The following is a 17,146-nucleotide window of genomic DNA, read 5'->3' as shown; positions in this document are numbered from 1 at the left end:
CCAAATGATCCAAGCTCTTTCTAGAATACAGATTTCAGTTATTTTTGAGAAGGTATTAGGTACATATATGTCGCCTCCTCCCAAAGTTGAGGGCAAAAGTGGGGCCTGCCTTGTCTCAGACAGTCAATATAAAACCTAACAGTATTGCCATTAGTCTAGTGAAGATTAGAAGAGCCCAAATTTTCACTACTTAGTCTAAATTTTCTCAAGGATGACCTGAAATGGAGGATCACATACTTCATCTTCTTCAAGACCTTCCTGTCCTTTTGCTACTCAGCTATGGCAAATCAAACCACTACAGTGGTTTCCCTACCACAAGGATCAAGTCAGTTCTTTTGAGGACAGCCCCTGCTCACAGCAATATAGAGATTATTTTAGACAAAACTGGAAATGGCAACGTCCCTTTGGGGTTGCCTTTTGCTAGTATCTAATACTGAATAAATACACTGAGAGCTCCAAGTCAAATGCAGTATGTGCCAATAAAAAGGAAAAGAATGTGACATAAAACTATTAATGGCAACACAATAAAAAGAATAGTAAAAAAAAAAAAACAAGAGAAAAAACAACAAAAACTACCACTCAAAAAAAAAAGAGTAGCAAATCAATTAAACACAAAACCTGAGAGAACAAAGGTGCTCAAGGCTACCAAATGCCTAATTCTAGAGAGCTCATTCTTCAAGATATTGAGCATCACAGCACTGAATTGGCAAAGTAAGTATATAAATCACTGCAAAACCTTGTACTTTTTCCACTAGGAATGTGCCTACTCTGAAGTTAAATTGAATTTTTTTGAATTGGTGTTTAGCATGGCAGCAGCATGCAAAACTGGCTTTCTTAAAAACGGACTTCCTTACCGAAGACTGGCAATGTAAAATCTTCCACAATGACATTTCCTTTGGAACTAATTGAGGTATACCATTTTTTCATAATCATGTTTTAAAATCATGATTTTCAAACATTGTAGAGATACATTTTTTTTTAAACTTTAGGCTAGACTGTCAGAATAATATAACATTGAAAAGTACTTTAAATGCAAGTTGAAAATATACCACAAAGTGAGCACATAATGGGCTCTGACAAGGAGGCAAATATTTGGATTTTATTTCTACCACTGTTTAAAAATTTGGAATATGTCTAAACAAGAAATTCATTTTCAAACTCAACATTATTTAGAAGATTAACATTGTCATATGTCATTCAACTCTCAAATCTTATTCACTCAGGAAGAAAAAAAAGTTAATGTAAAGTTTTATGGTTGAGGATGCAGTGATTATTCTGATTATCTGACAACCACAGGTTTTGATTATTTGATAATCACAGAAGCAGGTAAGCTTATTTTTCACTTTGTCTCCAGTGTAGTAAGTATTATTACCTCTGCTACAAAAGCTCAGAGAGCCTGACAAGATAGCACATAATTCCCATAGTATTGTTTTCATTGTTGTATGTCAACCGTCATGCATCTCAGCTGCAATTGTATGATAGATATTCTGTCTTAAAGGCGGTCACCACAAGGCACCCAATTCTGGAGTAAAGTGACATGTGCTATTAACACATGGCAGATTATGATCCCTGTGCAGAAGAATGCTGTCTATCTGAACGTACTTTTGAAGAAATACAGGTGATCTTCAGTAAAAGAGAAGCATGGCATCTTCATGACAGAAAAAACCCCATGCAACTCAAACCCATAAATGCTTGGGACTGTACCTACTTAAGAACTCACTTATTAAAATGCTTGTATATCCAGTAGCAAGGTAACATTACTACACTATCTGGAGAACTGGCTTAAGATATCTCAGTGAGACTTAGCACATCCAGACATAAACTGGCTGAACTACTAACCTGAGAGAAACCATTCAGTATTGCCCTAGAATTAATTAGTTCCACTTTAACATGGAAAAGGGTTTCAGTGGGAAAAGTGCCAGTATGTGAGCCATCAAAACAGACCTTTGGTAATCACCAGAGAGCAGGAGTATTAATCTAACTGATTAATCTGTTGAGCTGTTATAGTTCCTCAAGGGCAGTGTGATGAGTTGGTAAGTGAACCTGGTGTCATTCTTCTGTCCCCTGCTCCAGAAGGATACAGGTCTGCACAAGAAAGCTTGCTGGCAACAAGAAAGCTTGCTGGCGGCAGTAGTGCTTCCTATTTGCCCTCATAGGACCTCATTGAAAGCAGCAGGATATTTCTCCAGACCCACTTTGCTGAAAATTTTGCAATGCTTTCACCAGAACAATAGCGCTTTTGGCAACATTAAGTAGGGGCTGAAGCACTGGAGAGGTATAGCTAGTGATAATACAATATTAGAGTTATCATGGAAGCTAATTCTGATGTAAGAACAAAATATATCCTGATAATAAACTCTGTATGAAAAAGCCTCCCTGCCAGGGAAGAAGCAGAGGTTTTTGACAACCAAAGGAGAAAAGCTGCAGAGTAAATATGGTCATAACTGACCCTGCAGATACTGCCAGCATTTTGCCACATTAAAGCAGATGTCCCACATTAGTACACCTTGAAATTTTTGGCTTCTGCTAAGCATATGAATGCTGGGAGCCACTATGTCTGGGGAGGGAATGAGATTTCACTATATTAGAGAAGATTCCCTGCCTCCCCTTTCAAAGAAGATAAACATCTTTTGGTCCCTCAGGAAAAAACTTCTTAAAGCTATCTAAAACTGAGGTGCTGGAGAAAGCAAGATGGCAGAGACAGCATTATTCGCTGTAAGTAAGGATTTTGGTGACTGAGAAAAATGTTTTTGGTGGCAGTAAATTCCTACAAGCATTTGAACTGACACCCACAGGCAAAAACTAAGACAAATGCCAGTTGTTGTCAAGGACAATCTGCAATTAAGAATTTCACAGACAAACTATTAGACAAAGGAAATGAACAGTAAATCATTATCAAACAAACTGAAATAGAGAAATGGGAACAAAAATTTAACATATCAAATTATTCCAGGAAAAGACAAAATCATCCCAGTGGCTTAGAGTTCAGAAAAGCTGCTGATATTGAATCATCAGCATAATTTCATCTGTCCTGATGTAGGAAATGCTCACACAATTTCTGCTACCTTTTAAAAAGACAGTGCTCCCTACTGAACTAAACAGAAATCTATCCTATCTTAATCAGTCCCCCCTTGCCAGCTCCGTATGTGTAGAATATTTCTAAATGGAACCAAGTCACCAAAGAAAGCATCTATTGAGAACCTTTTCTTTTGCTTACTGACCTCCTATTTTACCTCTGTGCACACTTTTCCCCTCCTCAGCTGGCCACCTCAGCCCTAGAATCATACCAGGAGGCAATAACTTTGCAGTCTTTACTGATCCAAACTATTGATTCAATGCTGTGAAAGATACTATTCATTTATAATTGGTAACTAAACCATAAAACTATATGATTACTTATGTTCATTCAATCACTTCAACAATATGACTAAATACTTTTAACTTCTTTTATCAACTCTACAGTAGACACCTCATGCCAGTAAGACAAAAAAGTAAAGAAAAAAAATTAAAGAGGCTCTTTGTGGCATGATCAGATCATGTTTTACAATGTGTTTCTCTCTGCAAAATAATAGCAGGCTGTCCTTTAATATCACTCCTTGAAAGGCAAATTTATTTTCTTTACGTATAATTTTCAAGCAGACACATGCCATTCTCTCTTTCTTAAGAGACTTTTTTCCTACTCTTTCTGGACTGACTCCCATGGGGGTCAATCTCTTCCCTCTACTATCAAGTGATAGGACAAGAGGAAATGGCCTGAAATTGTGCCAGGGGAAGTCTAGGTTGGATATTGGGAAAAATTTCATTCCTGCATTAGAACAGGCTGCCCAGAGAGCTGGTGGTGTCACTGTCCCTGGAGGTATTTAAGAAACATGTGGACATGGCACTTAGGGACGTGGTTTAATGGTGATATTGGTGTTAGGTTGATAGTTGGACCCAATGATCTTAGAGGTCATTTCCAAACTAAACAATTCTATGATTCTATGAAATGGGAAGAAGTAAAAACAGTAGAAAATATTTCCAACAAAGTATGTTGGTGCACCTAAAAGCTTTTCTTTTGCACAGCCTAGTAAAAGAATGCACTGCAAATTACTTTGTTTATACTATTCAATCATTGTGTTTGTATCTCTATGATGAAAGCATGTACCTGAGCGAATAACTCCCAAGTCCAAGAGTTTTTACTGGTCAGTTTGTAGACCTGAATTATGAATTACTTTACCAATGAACCAAGAAGTTACAAAGGAGTTACGTAGTTAACAGAAGTTCAGCACAAGACACTGAAAGGACCAGAAAGTACTGCTTCAAATGGTTATAATCCCAACTGCAAAGGATAATGAAAATAAAGCCTTCCTTTGGTATAAAGAGTAAAAATAATATTATGAAGATATGTCTTGAAATACAAGCTAGACATTTTACATGCAATAGTTCCCGATTATAGTTAATTTAGAGGTCTGGGATACCTTCTTCTTCCTCTCTCTTAAAATTCTATTAAGCACATCAAATTCAAATCAAGAGAATATCACATGTATTAGAATGGGAGCAGTAACTTCTCTGTTGAGAGAAATAACTCTGCAGGAGGTGAAAAACAAGTTCCCTTACCCCAAGATGAATCCTTTAGTCTCTCTTCCTCAATTCCATCCTTCTTAAGATGAAGCTTGGAAGAAGAATCCATAGTTAGATGGATAAAACATGTTACTCCTACCTACTAACGTGTATCTTTCAGTAAAAGAGAATTCAAGGGAAGAGTGCAAATGGTTTGAGGTTGAGCTGAAAGTTACTTTTACAGCATCTGGTCGAGAAGTCAGATCCAAACAACCTCTTCTATCTTGCTTTTATCAGGACATAATCTGAGAAATGTTATAGATCAGAGACTCAAACAAAGGAATTTTGAACCCTTGATATGTCTAAACAACTTACCTAACTGAGTAGCAGTGGAGTAAATCTTTTGCATCACCTCATACTCTTTGCTCAAGTGCTTGGAAAGTGGTCATATTCAAATACGGATAACCCATTTAAACAACAAATTCTGTGGGATCCTTAGGATAGGGTTAAAGTCTGGAATGACAGTACCTAGCTACTGTCTACAGAGAAATGGTGTTGAAGAGCTGTGGGGAGCTGAGGTTCACAGTAGGAAAGATTTGGTGCTTGGACACTGTATTATACCAAGTCCCACATGTGAGTCATTTTATTCTTTCCTCTGGACAACGGATTAATCCCATTCCACTATGGCAGCAGCAAGTTGTAAAATACTTAATAAATTGATGAATCTGTTCCCAGTGCTATTACAAGGTAAAGTAAGAATTTTCTTTGATGTGAAGAAAAGTTATATTCCTTCCTCTTTTATTTGCTAGCAGTGTTGAAAAACTACTTAGGTGAATGACTAGATATTACTAAAATCTTGTTACACGACATATCAGAAATCTCATTCAGATCAAACAATAGAGATATAGAAATTAGCAGGGGCACAAAACAAGGGAAAAGAAAAAAGGTGAGAAAAAATGAGAAAAATACATTAATAATGCACTTTCATGAACACTTTCTTGCTTGTCAGCAGAGTCTTAGACAGGCCCAGAGTATTTTAAGTGTTCTATCAGATAGAGATCAAAATTAGGAGAAAGGGTATATGAAGAAATACACACGAAAGATATTTTGTGTCCACTATTGGGAGGCTGGAAGTGTTGTGACACAGGCCCTGGGCAACTGACATCCACTCTGATGACAATAGATTGGCCTTTCAATAACCATTTCAATTTCTTTGTTACTGCCCAAAATGTTTTCCAACATAAGTCATGTTTTATAACAAATACATGAAATTTCATAGTGCTACAGGAAGTAGTACAGAAATGCAAACCATACTACCAGTTAGTGCAGTTTCTATAAGTAGCGGTCATAATAAATGATTGAAATAATATGTACTGCTGATTCACAATGAAGGGAAAAAGCACATGGCTGACAGAACTACAGATACTGCCAAAGACAGGAACATTACACTTTACTGTTGAGATGTACAGTGCCTTCAACTGAAGGCCAAATCCTAGCTGGCTAGAAAAGAATAGAATTACAGCTCAGTTGTGTCTGAGAATCAGTGATAATGTATTGTAATCCAACAAATAATATTTAAAAAAATGTTCAAAAACATTAGGTTCTCTGAAGATCCATAATATACCATGGTTTTGTCCTTCCCTATTTATGGGTTACAGGTATTGCAACAGCTTTTGTACTTCACAGTACACTGGAATCTCATGCTATAGATATTTTCCTCAAAGGTCACAATAGTGTCAATTGTAGCTCTTCCACAGCAGCCCCAAAAATTTACTGCTCATTTGCCAAGGCTTTGTTGACAATCCTCCACTCTAGGAATCCTTTCCAAAAGTTTTGTGCTTTCTGGACCACATTTGTTAATTATGGGAGAAAAAAGATATTTCATTTTACCTGCACTACTCTTGCAGAAACAGATCTCTTAGCCAGTTACCACACTGGACTTCCTGAAAACAGACCAAAAAAAATAATCAAGAGATACTATCGCTGCTCTGCGCAAGCATATACACAAAAATCCCTGTTCTGTTTGCAGTAAATAATTAAGAGGTGAATTATGTAGTTTTAATAGGCTATATTATAATAATAAAATTGGCAAAACAGTGGCAGTGGGTGAACCCACTCTCCAAGTTCGATGGGATAACAATCTTTCCCTTGGACCCTGAGTTTATCCCTTCATGTTACAAAACCAAAATCCTCAGAGAACTGGCAAACAAATTTATCACATTATTGTTGGCATCAAAACAGAGGAACTTTTAATCTATTTCAGCTGAAATCATATCATCCAGTAGCCTGGGGGAAGTAGCATTCAGAGCAAAGGGGAGAAGAGAGCAACTTTCCTCAGCCCAGAGCTAGGCAGCAGACCCTCTGTAGCTCTACTCCATCATCCACTGGAGTTCATGGGGCCAGCGGGGTGGGAAGCCCAGTGGCAGTAGGCTCACAGAGGTAGTGTTGGGCACCAGGGCTCAGTGGTTTCTGACTGCCCACCACAACTACAGCTATGGACTTACACCACAGCACTCCTGACACCAGCAGACCCCACTTTTGAACATAGCACATTTGAAGAGCTTTTAGGCTACTTCTGCAAAAGTCGACAGAGACAGCACTGAAAAAAAGTAAATTGGCTACGAGCAAGTCCCTGTCTCGCATTTAGTATTGGCAACACATTCCTTTAACGAGGGGTAGGACAGAAGGAACAAAACAAACCAACCAAGGAAGACGGAGAAATGGCTTTCATCAACAGAAATGCATACATCAGCCAACAAGCTGAATAATCACAAAACAGGAAAAAAACCCTGATGCAAGCATTAATAATTCAATTAGTATTCATTGAAATAACATTGATTTTAATTAATCTATTTCACATCACTGTTCATATCCTATGTGCTTCCTATTACAGATTAAAAATCATTAGTGTATGAGCCTGCTAAGTACTAATATCTTTAAAAATAACAAAAAGGAGACACAAAATTGCCAAATAAATATTTTAAAGCCTCAGTTAGTCAATAAACAAAAATTAAATGTAATTGCTTGTCACTGTGCATTACTAATATGGAATACACTAGTATGTTGCCAGCTGTATTATATACATTATTTCATTCATTGGAATTTCAGTGTATTAAGATACTGATAAAAGCTGCCTCAGCCACCAAAGTATATACTTAACAGCTTGGATTTGCACAATACAGTATCTAGCACTGTACAGTGACTGACTGAAGCAGAATATTTTTCATTTATTCTGTTGCTCTGCTCTGGGCTTGTCCAAAATACAGAGGAACAAAAAAAAATGCACACTTTGTCTGAAGTATGCCCAAGAGATCAATAGAGAATATCTATGTCCATCACAGAACTTTGCTGGAGATGATGTGGAACAAGGTACATTTCTAAAGGAAACTCCAAGAGCCACTGTAATTCCTAAAGTTCCATGCACCACAGCCAGCTAGAGCCAGCAGGCAAGAACTGCTCCTTTCTGCTTTAGGACATTGTTTCCCTCTTTCATGTTGGGTAATGTTGATACTCTGCCTATGCCCTTATCCACTGGTATGTTACCAGTGGATAAAAGATAAAGAAGAGAGATGCATAGGCAAATGCAATTTTATACAGAACAGCAAGGCCAGTCTGTATTGCCTGCTAGACTAAAATGGTTTTATAAGAGATAAAAATAAATATGTTCCTCTTAACTTTCTCCTGTCATTATCCTTTATGCCATAGTGATATAATGAATTCACTATTTTAGTTACTATCTATTTTATTTAGTTAGTTTTACAATATAATTGTAAATTGAGGTAATTTTTGACTTTGGATGCAGTCTGATGTCCTTCTAGCTGGCTGAGTACTTACAAATCAGAGATATGACAGTCCAAGAACTTGTTTTTTAAAAAAGTTATTTTGCTTCCTATAGGTCTCTAATTAAGCTCAGTCAATTTTTATTACTTTCCACAGGTTCAGATTTCATTGCAAGGCAATCAAAATACTTTAAATCTTTTCATTGTCAGTCATCTGTCTTTGCCCAAGAGAGCCTCTCACATCACAGCTTTTACCTTATTCTCCAGCAATGTTCATACTTGTTCTCTTAATTGATACTTGTTTACACTAACGATTTCTGCTATGTGTGAAATACCTTCATGTGTAAAATAAACTGTAAGTAGCATTTCTCCATCTCTAAACCCAAACTCATTATCTGAATGCTACAGGTTACCCCACGTTTTTATATACAAAAACCACAGCAGTGCTGATTTTCTTGTTTAGTAACAGTTGTAGTCACCTTAGTTGTGCTGGCAGTTCAACAAGAGCCACAGACTGCCACTGCACATTATTGCAGGATAATAGGACAGAAGAATTTACATTTTAGGTACCTTTCCAAAAAATATCGTAATTTGCTTATCAACAGTACTCAGCCAAATGTAATATAAAGCTCAGGCACAAGCTTATTTCATATATTCATACCTATCTAAAGATATACTTGTATAGATAGTATATATATATCTATATATATCTTTTTTTCCATGTCATGTGCAGTTTTGGAATATATTCTCTTTCCCAATGGCATTACACACCCTGCATTAGCTTGCAGTATGTAGATAAAAGCACTGTCCCTTAAACCACAGAAGTTTTTGCACATCCTGTCTGTAAACAACCTCAGTGCACTTCAGTTTCCACATAAGTACGTATTCGTTAAAGCTTTTTTTACCTTAGAAAAGAAAAACTCTAATAGCACCATGGGAGTTTCACGAAAGGCAGGCAAATTATGATCACATTTACCATCTAATTTGCTCTCTGAGACTTGTTCAAACAGTGCAAATATTGTGCTCCTCTTCTTCATTTGTTCTGACAAGCAGGATGACAACTAATCACCATCAAGAGCTTTCCCACTCTCCAGGCCCCTGTTTTCTGTTTATCCAATTTGATGCCTTTGAGTCAGGGAAACTGTTAGCCTTCCCTGCCACCCCAAATGAGAAGGCCAGCTCTCCAGTGCCAGATTTCAACTAAAATTCATGCAGGGTACGAATCCTCAGTGCTAAGTAGGAATAAAATGAGTCCTTTCTGCTGTGTGGTATGTGATAGCACCGGCAGCAGGTTCTGTATAGGGTGACAAAAACACCCAAAGGAGGCAAAGAAGGTTGAAAACTGACTAAGAGAAAGGAGCCCAAAGAAAGGACAGGCATCCTCTAGCCTCCTCCTTCATTTTCCCCAAAAGTTAAATCTCTGATCTAATAAAGTATTGCTATGCAAGTCCTAAAATGTGCAGAAAGAAGACCAAAACACCAAAAAAAAAAAAAAAAAAAAAGCTTGGAGAATAGTTATAAACCTAAAAGGCAAAATTATGTTGAAACGTTGATATTTAATAAAAAGTATGCATGCAAATAAGGACTCTCTACAATTCAACCTTACTGAACAGAGATCATATCAAAATTGGGAACTGTGTTAAGAAATATACATGGCATAAACAACCCGGCAAACTTTTCATTGCTTTAGCTGATCAATCTGGTATTACTTCTGAAAACATGAAGCAAATAATGTCAGCAGGCAGCTGGATAACTCTAAAGTCATCCATTTTAAGAGGACTTCATCTTTACACTCACCAAACCCATACCAAAGACTCCTTTTTCTTTATAAGCATTTGGAAAATGCATCAAGATTTAAATTGACAGAAGGTACAAATTCTTGTACCATTATTTCTGCCCATTTGCCTGCAGGCAGCAGCCCACAATCTCAGCCAATGTTACTAGTGTCACTAACCAGCACCACTGCATCAGATTTAGCCATATAAAATACTGGCATTAAGAAGCTACCTGGCTCAAACTTCATGCTACTTTTAGAGAGGTTGAAATATTTTCCTGCATCTTGCAATACTTCTGCTCACACAAAATTACACACATAACTAAGTAGTCAGCACTAGAACACATTTTGAGTCAGGTGATCATTCATGCAATACCTCTCAGAGAGAGTGCAGGTTGGGGATCGTGTTTGATTTTTTTTCTTGGGTTCCTCTCTCTCCTCCAAACAGTCTCCAACTGTTTTCTCAATCTTTCTAACATCAGGAAGGTTTTTTCCTAAAAGTTCACTCGTTTTTTAACACCTACTTAATGCCTACTAGGAAAAAGATGTAGAAATGAAGTATGACAAATGCAAATGTGTTTAGAGCCTCATGCTTGGCAAAAGGATAAAACAGGCCATGCATAACCTATGCCACTTCTTATGAAAGCACTATTGCAAGTCCTATGAAGAGAGACTGAGATCCCTGGGGCTATTTAGTCTGGAGAAGGGAAGACTGAGAGGGGCTCTGATGAATATCTATAAATATCTGAGAGGTGGGTGTCAAGTGGAGGGGGCCAGGCTCTTTTTGGTGACGCACAGTGATAAGACAAGGAACAATGGGTTCAAACTAGAACATGGAAGATTTCACCTCAACATGAGGAGAAACTTCTTTACAGTAAGGGTGACGGAGCACTGGAACAGGCTCCCCAGGGGGGTTGTGGAGTCTCCTTCTCTGGAGACTTTCAAAACCCACCTGGATGTGGACTACTCCAGGTGATCCTGCTCTGGCAGGGGGGTTGGACCTGATGATCTCTTGAGGTCTGATATACTGTGATACTGTGAAAGCAGAGGAATTCTGCAAACTAAAGACTGAAAAGTTTTCAGTAAAGTAAAGTATAATAAAATTCTTTGGAAAGAGATTGGTATATTCTTAGGAGGAACAAAGTGGGGAAAAACCCCATTCCCTTCATTTGTGCTGCTTCCAAAAGTACTTCTAATTTCTTTTTTCTTAAAAAGATGTAGGGGACAGGAACATCAAGGCTGTTGGCTCTGCTACGTTACATGAGGGCTCACAGTTGGTTCTCTATTACAATGATAAATATCCTTATAGCAGCGAGAGGTTTCCTTACATCACTCTGCCATCCATGTATCACAACAGCCTATGGAGCAAAGAGGTGGATTTTGCTGATATTTAATGACAGATCTGGAAGTCTAATGGACTTCAGATTAGCCCAGTCCACTCACCTGTCAGTATATAATCTTCGTAAGTGTCTGAGCCTGAAGATGTTCAATGGCAGAGCCGAACTATTTTCTCCAAATGCTTCAAGTTATTTCTATAGGCTACAATACTTAAATGGTCCATATAAAATTCATAGGTGTCTTTACCCATTACTGCCGTTTCCTAGTGGTTGGCTCATCCATGATTTTAATTTTTAAAGATTAGTTAAGATACCATCCCCCAAAAATCACAGGACTCTGTAGAGCTGGAAAATATGAGCTAATGGATTTTTTTCATCTTATCTACTTCACAGCATTAACTTGGAGGATCTTCAATTCTGAACTTTTAGATCCAGGATGGATGCTTGCAGAAAGAAGCCAAAGTCCAAAAGTAACTCTTCTTCTATAAATCAGCATCCTGTGCAACTTCAGTCAACAGAATCAAGGGGGAGGTAAATCTGTGTGTGGTTTTGGCAGCATTCCCTTTTCTGCCAATTAGAACGATTAGACTCTAAATTTCATATTGAGCTAAAAGAAATTAGCAGTATTATCTTGGTCAAATGTTAAAGCAAATAGCACTTGAAGCGTTAATCGTAATTGCAGTTTTCCAAGTTATTCATAGTGCTCATTGGCTCATTTTTCCTATGCTTACCTCAGTGAATGTATTTTGATGAGTGGTATTAATGAGTGGCTGCTTTGTCTGTGCCAAAGGAGAGAGCTGGGTCTCAGTGGCTAAAGCAGCAGGCTTCCAAAACAGCTGGACTCCCCAGAGAAGCCTTCTGCTGCCTTTGGGAGGCACTATGGTACAGAGGAGTGGAGCAGGCGGGAGGACATGATAGCAAGACAGAATCACAGAAACATTCAGGTTGGAAAAGACCCTTGGGCTCACCAAGTCCAACCAATAACCCTACTCCACAAGGTTCACCCCTAAACCATATCCCCAAGCACCACATCCAAACAACCCTTAAACACATCCAGGGTTGGTGACTTGACCACCGCCCTGGGCAGCCCATTCCAATGCCTGACCACTTTTTCCAAGAAAAAGTTTTTCCTAATGTCCAGTCTAAACCTACCCAGTTGCAGCTTGAGACCATTCCCTGTTTTTCTATCACTAACTACCTGTGAGAAGAGACCAGCACCAGCCTCTCTACAATGTCCTTTCAGGTAGTTGCAGACGGCAATGAGGTCTCCCCTCAGCCTTCTCTTTTTCAAACTAAACAGCTCAAGTTCCTTTGGTTGCTCTTCATAAGATTTATTCTCCAGGCCCTTCACCAGCTTTGTTGCTCTCCTATGCACTTGCTCAGACTCACTGCAGGTGTTTCCAGCAAATGCCCTCCTGTGCTGCATGGAATTTGCACTCATACTCCCTCATGAGAAAATGAAAGCCACTGCCACTGTGACACTAAATGGGAAAGGAAGCGCTACTGCTGCCACAGACCACAGAGAGCAGCTGCTTAGTAGAGTTAAACTCAAGAGTCCATCAAAGCCAATGGGAATTTTGTTACCAACGCTGACAGGGCTTGGATTTTCTATAAAATATTGTCAAATAAGCAAAACCAACTGACTTCAGAAAGTCTCATTGTTCAGATGCAATAATCCTAGATGGTGCTTCACATCATTGTAGATTACAATTTCAAGGAGAAATTTTTGCATCTTAGTGTTCCCTTTAAGGGCAGCTGCTTTTTTTATAAAGCCAGAGCAGTATTTTCTTGTATTTGAACTTTGCATGAAAATCCAGATTTTCAACACACCATAATAAGCTTTTATAGTTCTGTAAGTTACCAGGAATTAAACAGCTCACACCCTTGCAATGACTTACATACCATGACCAAGGAAATGTAAGAAAAGACTTAAGTAGGAAGGAGTCACATGGTAAGAAGGCTAGGAAATTAAAATATTTTATCTTGTCTTATATTATTATTATATGTATATATATATATGTTTTTTATATATATATATATATAATAATACTTTATCCTGTCTGTCACCAGGTAGTTTTCAGAGGAACCACCAGCTACACAAGTACAAAGTAAAGTACAAATACCAACCATTCTTATCTTTTGTCTGTACTCTATGTGCCTGAGTTAACTATTTAAACAAACATTAACAAGTGAGCTAAAGTAAAATGACATCTCATTTTTTGATCTTCCAAAATGGCACATGAGCACATCCCATACAGTGGTCCAGTCACAAGAAACCACATCAAATAAAATAAGAAGGATTTACTTCCTGTTCAGCTACTTGCACAGCCTGTCTCTAAAACAAAAATAACATCCCCAAGTTTTGTTGAAGAGAAAACTGTGGTTTTGTCTTCAAAACAAACACTATTATATGTCAGTGTGGCTGCCAAGCCACATGGTTTGCCAGTACAGCCAGTGCAATAACCACACATCAACCCAACGTACCCTGGATAGAGTCACCTGCTCATACGTACACTACTGAGTGCAAATGCTGGTCCAGGGTATTATGCAGCAGCCTGGCCAGCCCACTTACCACAGTATCATCATCCTTTTGAGTTAAAAAGCCAACTAAACCTATATTACAGAAAAGAATAAAAAAAAAAAAAAAAGGGAGGGGGGAGGAGGTGGGCAGGAAGCCCTCCATAGTAGATTTTTTCCAAGTTCAATAACAAAGGTATTGTATCAAGTGGCAGTATCTGTGCAGTCTTTATTGGGCTCATAAAAGATTATGATTTTGCCCTATTCTCTATATAAGTGAATTTCTTAAAATATCATTTTTAAAATGGCAATTCCTCTTCTTATGATAGTGTTTCTTTAATATATTAACTTTCCCACATCCCACACTTTGATAGTTCTGCAATTTTCCAGTTCATTTTAAATCAGTTTTTGACAAAACAATACCAAGAGTTCAGTAAGTGTCCCAGCTGAATTTTACAATTTACCTTTCTTTTTGAAATACCCTCTTACTGAACAGCTTTAGCAACTAATAAAATTCCTCATTTTTAAAGCCAAAAGAATCATATTAAGCACTAAATTCATAGGGAAGGGGGAAGACTAGTGATACTGAATGTTGATAGTCAATTTTGGTTTTAATACTAGAAGAGCTTTTTTTAACATCAGCAATACAATGTAATGCACGGGTTTAATGCATACCTTATTCTATGGATTTTTAATTATACTTTTGATGCTTTGACATACAAATGCACAGGAGTGTATACACACATCCATACATGTGCATATATGCACACATGTATGCAAATATGCATGCATGTACAGATACATATGTGCATGTAAACCATTGCTGTTAATTTTCTCTGCTCTAGATACACAATAATGAACAAAAAAGATAGTGGAAAGTCACCACTGAAAAAAAAATATTCTTACATGCTAGACAAGCTGCAACAACTAAGCTGAATAGAACCCTACTAAAGACATGTAAATGTTATTTACATATATTGTGTGCGCTAACAGCGAAGTGAATCACTAATAGCATAGCTCCCAATCTGTGATTTAGGATAAATTTGCATCAGTAGCACCATGATAACTAACTTCTATGAATTACTAACTCCTATTGCATTTGTACTTTGGGAAAAAATAAACAGCCTTACTAAGAGAATTCATTTAGCAGTAGTGAAGTGAGTAGAGCTGCAGACCCAACTGTTTCAAACATTTATCACATTCAGCTCCTAGCAGCTGCCCATCCACTGGAGACAACCTTTCCCATCTGAGACAGGAGCAATTTTGATCTGCTTCAATACAAAGCAAAACACCTCAGGTTAAAATTTCCTTTACATCAGCTGTAGTACTTTTCTTCAACTTCCAATTGAGAGAAATAACTAATGGTTGAGGGCAGGACCTTCCTAGATGGCACCAACTTGATCCACAAGAGGCAACTGGGCTTTTGCAAGGAAAAATAAAAAAAAAAACAAACAAAGAAACAGCAGTATTTTTAAGTCAAGCTCTGTAAGCCTTTCTTTAATTCTAGCATGGACAAAGAATATTTGAACTCTCTATAGCACTACCATTTAATATCAAATACATCTTCTCTACAGTCCATATGAGATTTTTTTTCTTTAAACATTGGCTAAGTAGTTTTTTTCTTAAATATTTGTATTAAAAAGTGAGGTCACCTCCAGAACTCCTAGAAAAGGGCATCACAAGATCACCTGAAAAATTACACCAAGAGAAGGGCATGTTAGATTTGAGATGGGAGGGCAGTTATGTTTAAGTTTGCCTTAGTCTCTTCCATTGATAGTGTTTTGGTTAATGGAAATAACAGCTACAGAGTTGTTATTTTACTACCGTTTATAAGATGTTCTGGTTGTATGAACTATGCAAATACATGAATATGTATTTTCATAAATTAAACATATTACAGAGGCTTAAGTGTAATTTATTTAATGAAATTGACTGCTTGGCCCTTTCCTGTGATCCCCATTGTCCCAAATTATATATAATTTTATTTTGGTAACTGTCCTGATATATATTCAATTATGATCTCTATTTCTTATAAAAAAAGAAGAATGCTGTGAGGAGTCTTAGTGGGGCTCATTTTAGAATGGGCTGCCTTATACAGGGATGTGTAAATGCTAATTATCAGATTTGTGTTATATTTTAGGGTTTCTTCTCTATTAACCTGATAAATAAAAGTGTTCTTCCTAAAAAAGTATTCAAAAATTCTAGAATATTTTAGGACTATACTAGAGAGCTGTCAAGTAAAATAGGTATTAGAAGAACTGTGATTAGGACAGAGGGACATTGATTAGAAGACAGAACTGTGATTAGGACATCTTTTGACAAAAACCTACTAAAACCATTTCTGAAGTAATTTGTATTAAATCTAACACTTCAGGATTTGTAACTGAAACAATTAAAAACATACATACAAGTATGATTCTCTACTATTGCAACCAATATTTTAATTCAGATCTGAAATTCTGCACATGATTTTTCCAAATCCCCAAAAAGGGATTTTGATTTACAAAGCATCAGTAACATACATTTGGTACTCAGGATCCACTTTCATGCTTTGTTTCCAGATAAGCTGCAGAATGATCTTGTACCTAGCCACACAAGCACTGGTGCAGGGACTGTGATAAGTAACAGCATGATTGTACAGAATAATACTCAGCGTGCTTGGGCGTAGACTCAGGCATCCTTCACAGCCACATTTTGCCAGATAATTCTGGCTTAAGGTCTAGAGAATCATGTAACTTTTGTGGCTGCTCTGGTGGTCTACTGGGGAAAGACAGAAACTAGTGGAAACTCTCCCTTGCATGCAAAGACAGCCAATGGACTAGTGAGACAACGATAACAGGCTTACAAGAGGTGATGAGACTACCGCCAGATGGGACTGAAATCTGAGCTGCACATCTTGTCATACAGGAGAGAGAGGAAGATAAGGGTAACATACACAGGCGAAAAAAAAAACCCAGAGCAAATATGGCGCTCACCCAACTTTACTTCCCAAAATAGTGAACAAGTGAGTGAAATTCTATATCTGCAGGACAAGGTGCCAGCAAAAGAGAAAGGTGGTCAGCTTTCAATAGTCAGCTGAAGGTGGCTATGAAGTTATTTCAGAATTTGAAGAATGCTGTTCTCCACAAGTGAGGTAACTGTTCAAACTGAAACCAGAGAGAAGTGGATTTAGAATTGATCTTGGACTGAAAGAAAAAAAC

The 17,146-nt window shown here is 37.6% G+C and overlaps 1 protein-coding gene across 1 annotated transcript in view; it reads right to left on the bottom strand.

Annotated features, from left to right (window-relative positions):
- FIGN (fidgetin, microtubule severing factor) overlaps positions 1 to 17,146 on the bottom strand; it is a 94,664-nt gene that overhangs the window by 35,129 nt on the left and 42,389 nt on the right. The window contains exon 2 of the mRNA XM_054381281.1: positions 4,597 to 4,651. Within this exon, the coding sequence (XP_054237256.1) occupies positions 4,597 to 4,651 (55 nt within the window). The remainder of the gene's footprint in view (positions 1 to 4,596; positions 4,652 to 17,146) is intronic.

Source organism: Indicator indicator, chromosome 5 (assembly GCF_027791375.1).
Source record: "Indicator indicator isolate 239-I01 chromosome 5, UM_Iind_1.1, whole genome shotgun sequence".
NCBI lineage: Eukaryota > Metazoa > Chordata > Aves > Piciformes > Indicatoridae > Indicator > Indicator indicator.
This window is presented reverse-complemented; position numbering and strand designations above follow the sequence as displayed.